Raw genomic sequence first — 12,382 nt, 5'->3', positions numbered from 1 at the left:
GTTTTCAAAGTTCCGAGTAATGCTGAAAATAATACACTCCCTTATTGCCACTAGATGAAGTTTGCCATATTTGTTGAGTTGCTATGACATCTGAGATCACTCCATTGAAATCAGAACGATGTTATCTATGGGTCATTAACCACACTGAGCAAATTGAAAATCCCCAGTTATGTTTTATTCTAAGTGATTTCCTGTGAGATGAGAGTAGTGCAATGCCTATCTTCAACCACTCTCCCCAATAAGCTGACAAAAACTGGATGCTCTACAGAGGTGCTTTTCTAACAAGAGTGGAGCAGAAGAACGTCCATGGTGTCTGAGGAAAAGCTAGGGCACTCTCTTAAGCCAGAAGGGACCTAATAAGGCTGGCCTCTTGTACAGGTGTAACTGTGTACTGAACGTGTGTGAGAGAGAGAGCAGTTCCTTGGCTACCACATTTAACTGTATTATTTAAAATCTTTTCCCCACCTCTAAAGCTGATGCCAGCAAAAAGCAGCCAAGCGAACAAAAGCATTAAGTAAAGGGAACAGAAAAGCCTGCTGAGACTGGCCGTGGCAGGTTCACATCCTGCCGACTGGTAACAGCCCAGACCCAGAGGAAGTACCTGCTGTGCAGATGGAAGCGCACCTGGGCAAGATGGAGTTTTTCTGCAAGCTGGGGTATGGCAAGCAGGACATCTGCAAAGTGCTGGAGAATCTGGGCCAAGGGGCCCTGGAGGATGATGTGCTAAAAGAGTTGATTCGGGTAGGTAGCAGGCCTGCGGTTCAGGAGAGGCAGGCCCAGCATCCTCTCCCAAAACTTGTCCCCCGGGGGTCATGTAGCAGTCTGGCAGTGCCCAAGCAGCCAGAAGAAGAGGCAAGCGATTCTTCCAGTCACTTGAGACCTATCGTGATCGATGGCAGCAACATTGCTATGAGGTATGTGCCTTTCCATTTTGATACCTACAACGGATCTCCATTTCTCAGTAACTTTGCATTTGAATCCAGCCTGAAGTTGTGCTCTCCTTTATGTGTGAAGCACACAAGATGCTTGGTTAGCGATATCTCATATCTCTGTTCATGGGGCTGTAGCTTATTTCATGGACCTGCTCTCCCTCAGTATCATGAGCTGATTTTTAAAATAATGATCACCTCTGATCACCATTTTGAAACTAACTCCTAACCTCTACTGTCTGTAGCAATATGTTTCACAAGGCTTCCCTTCACTTTAGTTCCTAAGTGAGGTCATGCTATCGCTACACACAAGTATCCAGGAGATCTAAATCAATATGCTGAGGCATTGGCAGGACAAGCTGGATGACCAGATAAAGTAAATACTATACTTGGTTTTCAAAAATCAGATTCATTTGGAAAAGTCCAGATAAGCAGCAGCACAGTATTTCAGTTGATTGAATCTTGTATTAGTTCAGTAGATCACATGGTTAGTTCCTGTACTGTTTTTGCCATTTTGTCTGGATTGTAAATCAGGTGACCATGACTCAAGAAAGAGAGTGAAGAGTCTAACTGACCTGAGAAGCAGAGAGCAGTTAAAATGGGGAAATGTGGATTTTGGTTTTGCCAAAACCTTAAGCATCATCATTTTGGTTTTACAAGCACAACCCCAAAACGTCCCTGGCTTGTGTGTTTTGGTTTTGATTCATGATTTATAGGAATTGGACTATATTACATTTTCCAAGTGTTTATCAGCTCAGTTGTGACTTTCATACCGAAATAAATCTCCTTTCTCTCTGTAAATAGTTTGTGTTCCACTTCTAGGATGAGAAGTAGAATTTTTAAAAATATACATACTCCAGTTACTGTGGCAAAAACGCAGGTGACACACAACTAGCACCAACGTCGCATTATACACCCCTGTAAAGCTGGCGATGGAAACTCCAGGTGTTCAGAGTTAGTACTGGATAAACATCCAAATGTTTCATCGTTTACTTCAGTGACCTTAACCTCCAAGGCCATCAAGCCCAGCAGCAATCACCTTCTAAACCTACACTGACTGTCAATTATTCCTATCCAACCAACTCCCATTTCCCTACTTGATGACATCGTCTTAGGAGACTCCTTGGCATGCTCTCCTTTCTTGCATTGTTGGGGGGGAGGGGGAACAGACAAAAAAGATTTCCCATTCAGCATCTTCAGTCCTGGGAGGGGGAGATCCCCATATAAGGAGCCTGATCCTTGAGAAGCAAGAGTGAGAAGGGAGAAAACCCCTCCAGAGATTGACCCTTGGGGAAGGAAAGAGAACCCTGCCTGGTAACTTCTTCCTCTGGATGGAGGGAGAAGTGCCAAAGATTTATCTTCCAGGCAGAATGGTGGGAGCAACCAACTCCCCGAGGCAGGAGAGAGAAGGCTGGGTATGAGCATGGGAGACCCATCCCCTAGGCAAGTAGGGAGGGAGCAGCACATGCTTTAGCTTCGGCTCTCCCGCCCAAAACTGGAATTTTCTACCCTCTCATTTTTTCCTCCCACTCAGCCTAGAACCTGCCACAGGTTCCTCACTTACTTCACCAGGCCCTGAGATCAGCCCCAAACCACTCTCAACCTTCAGACCCCTGAACTACCTCCACCATTGCCAGGTACTCCTTCTACAGGATCTTCATTGGTGCTGAGTCTCCACTTAGCCCCGACTCCATCCAGGACCTCTGCCCTCACAGATCCCTGAAGGTTTTTAAGGGCAATGGGGGAAAGCCAACAACCTGTCCTTCACCCCTTGTACAGCTGTCTTCCACTGCAGCTGTCACTTGAGTATGCCTCCGAGCAGGGCAGTGTCCCATAATGCTTAGTGTGCAGTTGCTGGAAAATTTGGACTCCACTGATGATGTCGTCACTTGACAGTGAGAGGGCTTTGATACCGACATGTGGCACCACAGTAGTACTAATGAGGAGGAAAATGCTGTTTTAAATGATGTCCCAAAGAGCTTTGGAGAAGTGTTTTAGGATCTTTGGAGAAGGGACTTTGTTGTTGATTAAACAGCTGATTCTTCATTCCTTGTGTTAGGCCAGTTGAGAGTGAATCACTGTAGCCCAGGGGGTTTATGCACATGTTCTGGGCTAAACAATAAAGTAAAGCAACAAGGAGCTTGGTTTTTATTGTTGGATACAGGTACTGCATAGTATAAAATAAAAAAGCCAAAACAATCTGGAATTAGGGGCTGAATCGCCATCATCAAAGGTTCTAGTGAATTCACAAACTGCTTGAAATTAATGCCCACGTTACAATTCTTAACACTTGTAATGGACTCAAAGTGAAAAATGCTAACTACTGAGTCCCCACTAGCTCTCTGAAAGGTAGCTAAGTAAATTTGCAGAGTGGTTAAGTGGTTTGCTGAAGGTCATACAAGGAGTCACTATCACAGCTGGGTTACAACACAGGTGTGCATAGGCTCACCTGAAAACCACAAGACCATCTTTCTTTGCAGGATCCTGCGATGGAATTAGACTGCAGCTCCATAATTCAGAGCTCTCCCTGGTCTACTGTGTGCATAATCTTTTACTTCAGAGATCACCAAACAGGAAATGTTCAAAACCAGTGATGCTATGCTGTAGGTGCAGTAGATGGTTTTGGCTGCAATGTTGCTACTATTTTGAGCTTTTAGGCCATATACCCAAAATGGGTTTCCAAAAGTAGTTTTAAAGTGAGGTGTAACACAAGACAAATCAGACTCCTGAAAGGGGTATAGTAGTCTGGAAAGGTTGAGAGTCACTGGTCTAAATGATCCCAGTCATCCCTTCTGGCCTTAGAATCTATGAAAATTAATTAGATCACTGGATGGCTCTAGAAGGTGCTTTTAGCTAAAACACTCCCAGTGATGCTGGAAAAGGGGCTTTGACATCCTAGCATCTTGGTAACAAACTTCATTGGTACATGGTACAGAAAGATCATGTGGTGTAGTAGATAGGGCACTGTACTGTATCAAGCCATCTCTATATATATGGTGGGGGGAAATAACATGTCTTTGTCTCTTGTCTCCCAAACCTGAGCAGGATGGTTGAAAAACAGTTTGCATCCCCATCTCTAACAGAGTCACAAACTATATTAACCATGAGCTAGACTGCCTGGGGAGAGGAGCTCTACAGCAGAGCTCCTGATGGCAGGGTTGTTAAAACAACAAACATATCCCTTCCCAACTTGAAAAGGGAACTGCCAGAATCTTACCAGCTGCAAGCATATTAAAATGAAAAAGTGGTTATGTAGTTTAGTATGTGCAGGTATGTCTAGCAATATTCAAGCTGCCAGGTGGAGGAAGGCATTCTGGGTAGTTCAGCCCTGACTTCTGACTCTATTTTATTTTGTTTCACTGTAATAACATCACTGCTTATCCAGTACTAATCCTTAGAGCTTTTCATCCACAGAACCTCAAGCACTTTACAAAGGTGACTAAGTATTATTACTATACTCGCTATGCCAAACACAAACTCCTGGGGTCTGATTCTCTTTGCATCTGCACTGGAGTAAATCCAGAGTGACTGTTAAAATCTGTGATGGTACATGGCTATAACAGTGGTGTAAGTGAATGGGGAAGTAGGCTTCTGGTATTGGAGGCCTGTAACCACAGCTCCTTCAGAGGCAGCTGGGTGGCTCCCCCTAAATTCCATTCCATAAAATTCCATTTTATCATTTTGGGATAATCAATCATTTCACTACTGCACTTATGATTCAGCATAAAATGATACTTTCCATGCCTTTGTTAGTTCGGAAGATAAATGTACTCTGTACCTGTGACAGTAATTATACAAACATTTCTAACCTATCTTTCATGTCACTATAGATGGGTGCAGACATAGAACTATAACAACAGACTAATAATTAGTGTGTGTATTCTGCAATGTTGAAAGCACTAGTATGATTGTGGAGATATGATCTAGAGAGTTCAAAGTACACAAGTGAGGCTGCTGTAGATTGCGTGGGTGTGGATATGTTTTTCCATTTCAGGACCGTAGCATAGGGTTCAATCTCTGTGTGATGATTACTATATATGAAACCAGTACATTTATTTCCTTGTGCAGAGATGGTTAAGAGCAATGAAATTACCTTCTTCAGTGTACTGTTTAGTCAAATTTAAACCTTCTTCAATGTACAATGTAGTCACATTTAAACAAGCCATAATGACAAACAAGAACTTTATGGGGCAGGGTGAAGAAACTGAACAAGGATATAGTCTCTTACAGGCTCTCTCAGACATCATTTCCCTAGGCCATCCTGATTGATGCTGAATTTTAGCTGATTTCCATAACTGGGTTTGCTACAACAGAGATCCTAGGTTTTACCCTGGCCTCTGGCCTGGACAGACAAAATCCAACAACTTGGGCTAGATTAAAGTGGTCTAGGGCACAGGGTCTCCTATTTTCCCATCCCCACATGGTGGTCCTGTCCCCTGCTGGGGAGTCATTGGCAGGGAGCACCTACACATGTAATCTGCTGGGAGGGTGGTGGGGATTTCCAGTCATGTGTCCTCCACGCCCCAATTTGAGTCCTGCCTCTCAAAGAGTCAGCTGGAGAAGAGTGACCTGCGGCCACCCTGGCCATCATCTTAACATAGCACAGCAAGAGAATAGGGCCTAAGAAGTTTTATTTCTGAGGAGAAAATTGCCGCTTTGCGATTCAGCTCCCACCATGAGCACTTTCTGTTCAAAACACCAACCTACACCGGAAGGGGAGTCCAGAGCAGCCCAACATGGACTAAAGTGAATCCAACCTTTATGTCACAGGTCCATCTCTACATGGAGGCTGAGGTAGTCAGTGTGAGGGAGAGGGAGAGTATCTCCCCAATTACGTCTGCCCTTGAAGTCTAGAGTGCAGGAGCACTTGTCCTTGAAAACATCCCAGTTGTCGTGCAAATAAAATGTCACTTCTTCCTTTGGAAGATATATTTGAAGTTGTGCAGCTGGGGCTCTCTGCTCAATATGTAAAGGTGGCTTCCATGGCTATCATTAAGAGGTGCTGGGGCTGATGTTGTGATTACCTTGTATTACTAATTCAGCTTCCGAGAGCTGCATGAACCTCTTCCTGAATCTTAACCTATTTCCCTCTCTCTTTTCTGGTTGCAGCCATGGGAACAAAGAAGTGTTCTCATGCCGGGGGATTCAGCTGGCAGTGGACTGGTTCAAGGAGAGAGGCCACAAAGACATCAAGGTCTTTGTCCCATCGTGGAGAAAGGAAGCACCACGATTTGATAGCCCCATTACAGGTAGACAGGGTGTTCCAAGGACAATCTGAAATATATTACAAATTAACCTTTTCTATAGCAACACTGTACCTCTATCATGTCATGTAAAGGGTAGGCATTGGGGACTTGAGGAATCTGATGCAATTCTTTCCTGGAGAGAAAGCAGCACAATGGAAGCAGACAGCAAGGCACACATTTCAGGGTGTGTCAGTGATGAAGCCGTGGCTGTGTATATGCTGTTGCTGTCTGTGTAGCATGTGTGACAGAAATCAGAATCTTTTGCTTCAAAAGCACAGACCTCTGCCAGTTGAGCTAAAGGAGAATGAATCTCTGGTAGCGCTTAGCTGCATTATGATGTATGGTAGAGCTGTCAGCTGTATTACTGGAGGGTGACATTTCTCCAGCAGCAGTTAGTCGCAACACACGAACGACAGCCAATCCCCAACATTTTCGGTTATGTCATTACCGATATAGGCACTTACTGTGTAAAATATATAAAACATGTTAGCCAAAGCCTATATCTGCACAGAGGGGCAGAGAGCGGAGAAGAAATGAGTGTACAAAAATGAATCAGCAAGAACACTGAGCTTACGATCATGCTGCTGCTTCTAGATAAGAAGACAGACCCACGTGGAAGAGGGAAAAGAAATAAAATTGCTGTTACAGGTGAAATTGTGCGCATAGCCCTAATGTTTACAGAGCCAACAGCAGGAATGACTGACAATAAGCCATGTAGCCTGTTATCGGTTCAGAACTGATTTTGAACCACCCAGACATTTTCTGTTGTTTGTAATTCAGTAATACAGTATCCGCAGTCTCAGATATGTAAATTGGCTACCTCCTAAAGAGGCTTGCTTAATGGTGGGTTCTCACATATGAGGGGATGATTTTGAGAGCGCCATTAGCTCCCACTGCAGTCGGGGGGAGTTGTAGGTGCTCAGCGTAGCTCAGGATCACAGCTTAATTGTCCTTTAAACCCAGATTTCAAAAAAATAGATGTCTAAGGCTAGGCTCCTGAGTCCATATTTAAACACCTAGAAAGGTTACCTAATTTATACCTTTGTTGAGTTCTCATCAGCTCCTGCTGATGCCAATAGTTCAGTGCCCCTGAAAAAAAAAAATCACATCCCTCACTTAGGGTCCTGAGTCTGTATTTAGGTACCTAAAAACCCTTATTATTTTTAAGATGCTTTTAGATTCTTAAAGGACTCCAACATATGCTTGGTACACGCTAATCACTAATTTCCCTCCCTCTTGTTTTTGTTTTCAGATCAGCACATTCTTGATGAGCTTGCAAAGCAAACCATTCTCGTGTACACCCCATCCCGCAAGGTGAAAGGCAGGCGGGTGGTCTGCTACGACGATCGCTATATAATTAAAGTGGCCCATGAGAAAGATGGGGTGATTGTGTCCAATGACAACTACCGGGACCTCCAGAGTGAGAATCCTGAGTGGAAGTGGTTCATAGAGAAGCGGCTACTCATGTACTCCTTTGTCAGTGACAAGTAGGGGACAATTGTCTTTACTTTTATTTACATCCTTGAATGCTGTGGACCAAATTCAACCCATAAGTGCAACTTTAATTGATGTCAAAGGGAGCAGGTGTATTTTTAAGAGAGTCTGCTAGGGCATCCTGTCTTTAGTTTTTTCTTCCCCACCTCTGGTCTCAAAGGTCCTGTGTAACTCCTTGAGGAACTTGTCTATTTCAGGTTTACTGAAAGGTGATCTAGGACCCATGTTGCTCCTAAAGCCCGACTAGTGCAGAGAATAAGAGATATGAGATGAAGATAGGCCTGTGTCTCCCTGTCACAGCACTATAACATTTATTTTGGACAGAGACACAATGAAATTGATATCTGGCAACAGGGAGGCATTTGGCTGCTTGGCAGTATGTCTAATAATCCTGCTGGGTTAAGAGTGAGTTAAACCTTCCCCTCCCTTTGTGAGTAATTCTTTCCCCTCCATTTTCAATTCCTCCCAGACAGTAGCTGCAGCAGACAGAGGCCAGGATCCTTCTAGCTGCAGCAGAGAGAGGCCAGGATCTGCAATTAGATCCTGGTCTCCCACACAACTGATCCCTTCACTATTTTTTTGCATTCATCATAGATATATGAATCTGGGTGGTGTGCAGATCATTCCCAATTTTGTATGTCTTTCTCTGCCCCTGAAAAGGTTGTTACTCAGTCAACTGGTCCAGGCCTTTATTTAGCTGGGTAATGTGCACCAAGAGCAAGTTTTCATTCACAATGATGAGCTTGCAAAGCCTCTCGAGATGTGGTACGCTCAATTGATTTTACCTTTGATATATCAGACTGCTGGTAGTTCTCAGCCACCCAAAACTGCACTAAAATACTTGCCAATGCATTTAATGTAATGGTGTTTGGTTTCTTAATGCCCTTACTTATCAGCATAATGGGACTCAAAGGTCAGATCTGTTTTCTCTCTAACAACCAGGTTACTTCCCTTGTTAATAATGGGTATCAAACATTTACATAACATTTCTCCTTTGCCCTTGTCTTCCTTTCCCATTCGTAAGGCTGTCAGAACATTTTCACAAGCCTCACTGCAAAAAAAAAAAAAATTTTTTTTTAAATATGTCTAGCTATTTTTGCCAAGCACATTAGGACAGACCTGCTCATCTCTAAGAGACACTTAGGATCCCAGCTGCTGGTTCCATTATACACAGAGATAGGGAATTAAATGTCCTCGCTCATTCATGTGCCCCAACCCCACCAACCATTTGTTGCTATCTCACATAACCATGGTCACCAATAGACCAGAAAGAGCTATGGTCAATCAGCATTTGCTGAGAGATGTGTGGGCTAGTGCTCTGAACAGAGGATGAGGAGAGAGGAGCTGCTCAGTTTCTAATCCACTCTGACAACTTCTGTGGCCTAAATTGGTCAGTTAGCTTCTCTTCCTCTGTTTCACCAGCCAGCTAGTCCCTCACAGGGATATTATGAGGATTAATTGGTTTATTACTATAAAAGTGCTAACTGCTATTGACATTCATGCTGTGATGGCTCTTCCTAAAACATCACATTCAGATGACAGGGGAATTAGTTCTCCAACTCGCCATGCTTCGAAGACTTACATAACACAATATCACTGCAGGCAGAGGCTCATATGTAGGTCTGGTATTCAACCAAGGCTTAGTGCTAGGTCTTAGAAATCCATGTGTTCTTACATACTGTGCATGTGTGTTGCATAGGAAGATGAAGTAATGGCAGAGTGATGAGACATCAGTCTTCACTCTGATTTCACTGGTGGATTTGAGTCTGCCAACTCCTACTGTTTTAAAATATGTATATATTGTAGAGTTGGGGTGGCCAAACACAGATCATTGTGCTGCAAACACTGCAAATAGATGCACACAGGGAGTCTGGGCAGATACCAACATGTCATTTTCTGTTGCTTCGAAAGTATCACAGGGCCTGAAAATTCAAAGTCATTGCCTGGCCAACATAATGCCAACCCTTTCTCTCCGCAGCTGAGATTCCAGCACGGATATTAGAACAGGGGTTCTCAGACTTTTGTACTGGTGACCCCTTTCACACAGCAAGCCTCTGAGTGCAACCCCCCTTATACATTAAAAACACTTCTAAAATATATTTTACACCATTATAAATGCTGGAGGCAAAGCAGGGTTTGGGGTGGAGGCTGACAGCTCGCAACCCCCTGAGGGGTCCTGGCCCCCAGTTTGAGAACCCCTGTACTAGAACCTGTGGCAAGGGGAGGAGCTCTATGAACTTGCAGTACTGTACCTGTAGGGCTGGTCAGCTAAAGAGCACTATTTCCCTCCCAGAAAGAGTGTGGCTGCAGCTCAGAGATCTAAGATAGAGGAGTGTGGATTTTTAGTTCATCCTTCTTCCTTTTGATAGGGATTGTGTAAATGTTACAAGGCTTTTCTGTCATAACTGTGCACAATAAATGATTAAAAAAAATAAAGACCCCAGAGTGGAATGTAAGTGACATGCAGTATTTCACAAAGGGATGTCTATTGAGTGACTAATGCTCTTTTTGGGTTTCAGGTTTATGCCTCCTGATGACCCACTAGGCCGTCATGGACCTACTCTTCACAATTTCCTCAGCAAAAAGCCAGTGTTTCCTTTTACTAGATGGCAGCCCTGTCCTTATGGTAGGTTTTCTTTAACTCGACACAGTGATGCCTGCCTGTTTTTCTTCTGGAACTCCTTGCCGCAGCTCTGAGGGGGGCACACAGCCCCAGCTACAGCCAAGGCTGCAGGTCAAGGGCGCCAGCCCGCACTCCGGCCCCGTTGTTGAAGCGAGATTACAGAGGTCCGGTAAAGTCACAGCATCTGTGACGTCCCTGACCTCTGTGACTAAATCGTATTCTTCATAGGTGCTAACTCCATGGGTGCTCTGGGGCTGGAGCACCCCGGGGAAAAATATAACGGGTGCTCAGCACCCACCAGTAGCCCCACTGATCAGCTTCTCTCCCTCCCCCCAGTGCCTCCTGCCCGCCGCAATCAGCTGTTCAGCAGCATGCAGGAGGCACTGGGGAGGAGGGGGCAGAGCACACTCAGGGCAGGGGGCGGGAAGAGGTGGGGGTGGGGTCGTGGGAAAGGGGTGGAGTGGGGGCAGGGCTGGGGGTGGAGCAGGGATCGAGCACCCCCGGGGAAAGTGGCAAGTTGGCACCTCTGGTATCCTTAGTAATAGCAAATTGCACTTCCCCTACCTCACAGCAGTGTTGAGGATAAATACATTAAAGACTGTGAGGTGCTCAAATACTGTGGGGAGGGGTTCCCTTCTAAGTACCTAAAATAGATAAATTAATGTCCCACTCCTACCTCTCAGCTCATTGTTTTGTTTTCTTTCAGGCAAAAAATGCACATATGGCAGCAAGTGCAAATTTTTCCACCCAGAACGATTGCACCAAGCTCAGCTGTCAGTGGCTGATGAGCTCCGAGCCAAAACAAAGGCCTCCTCTCAAAGCTTGGGGACAGAGGAAGAAGAGCTGAAGGTTGCCCCGACTACAGCCCAAGGAGGGAATGCACCCCACGGTGCCTGCATAGAAAGGCTGGAGGAATCCAGTGGTGCTACAGGTGGCGGCAGCTCCACTCAGAGCTTTGCAGCGGATTGGTTCCATTCCACGCAACAGGAAAGGAGCTACACCGAGCATTCAGCGAGAGCCTGGGGAGACAGGCCGCTCTGTAAGCTGGAACCCCAACAAAATGTATTACACCAAGACCTACAGAGAGATCAAAGGCTCATGGAAAAGCAGCTCTCTGAGTTATCCCTCAGGGACAAGATATATAGTGCAAACAGGCTGGCAGACCCCTCTAAGAGAGGGGATGCAATGGACAGTACCCATCAATGCTGTAATCTTAGACACAATCTATACGTAACTCATCACAACCATAGTTTGGACTGCATGTGCTTACAACAGTGCGAGCTGCCTTCTCATCTTTGTAGGCGCCCAGCTCACCCTAGGCCTGAGCACCGCTGCAATGTGCAAATGTCAGCGGTGCAGAGTCAGAGAATCCAATACATTGTGGACAGATCTCAGTCCACACAAGGCCTACAGGCCCAACAGCAAGTCACACACTCTGTCAGGTCTCCTCTTAATGGCCCATTTCCCTACAGCAAACGTGAAGATGGACAATACCAAAGGCATTTGCAGAATCAGCCTCCCATTCAGCCATTTTTGTTAGACCCCCGCAAGGAGCCCAGCTCCTTCAGCTACTCACCCACTTCTCACAGCGAGTATCTCCCAAATCATGCTCCAGAGCCACTTGCTGGAGAGCGAGCGCACATCCGCAGTGTGCTCTGCTCTGTCTTCCCATATGATGTAGTGGATCGAGTTATGTTCTTGTACCCTGATCTCAAGGATATGGCTAGTTTAATTTTACTAATTCAAAGACACAAGCACTTATGAAGTGGTGGAGACTCTCCTAACATCAGTGCCCCCAAAAGAAAACCAAAAACCAAGAGACTTTGTCAGCTGGGGCCAGGGGTCCAAGGTTGTTTCCAGCTCTGCCAGTGACTCACTGTGTAGCCTTGGGCAAGTCAATTAGACTCAAATGGTGGCAGGCAGCCACGGGCCCAGCAGGCAATGGAATGGAGCTGCACCACCCATGGAGGGATCCTGGGGAGGGACTGTGCCTTGGAGAGTGATTCCTTCCTTGAGGCACAATCCTCACTGAGTTCCCTAGAAGAGGACAGGGAGACTGCGCCATCCTTAGGATCCCCCTCGTGTGGATG

The 12,382-nt window shown here is 45.4% G+C and overlaps 1 protein-coding gene across 1 annotated transcript; it reads left to right on the top strand.

Annotated features, from left to right (window-relative positions):
• Positions 1 to 612: 612 nt before the first annotated feature.
• On the top strand, positions 613 to 12,101 carry ZC3H12D (zinc finger CCCH-type containing 12D). The gene is made up of 5 exons (XM_074946983.1): positions 613 to 914; positions 6,039 to 6,178; positions 7,428 to 7,662; positions 10,189 to 10,295; positions 10,999 to 12,101. The coding sequence occupies exons 1-5, from the start codon at positions 613 to 615 to the stop codon at positions 12,054 to 12,056; spliced, it is 1,842 nt and encodes a 613-aa protein (XP_074803084.1). The 3' UTR covers positions 12,057 to 12,101.
• Positions 12,102 to 12,382: the final 281 nt, after the last annotated feature.

This window comes from Natator depressus, chromosome 3 (assembly GCF_965152275.1).
Source record: "Natator depressus isolate rNatDep1 chromosome 3, rNatDep2.hap1, whole genome shotgun sequence".
NCBI classification, from domain to species: domain Eukaryota; kingdom Metazoa; phylum Chordata; order Testudines; family Cheloniidae; genus Natator; species Natator depressus.
The sequence above is the reverse complement of the archived record's forward strand: the minus strand, read 5'-3'. Positions and strand labels throughout refer to the sequence as shown.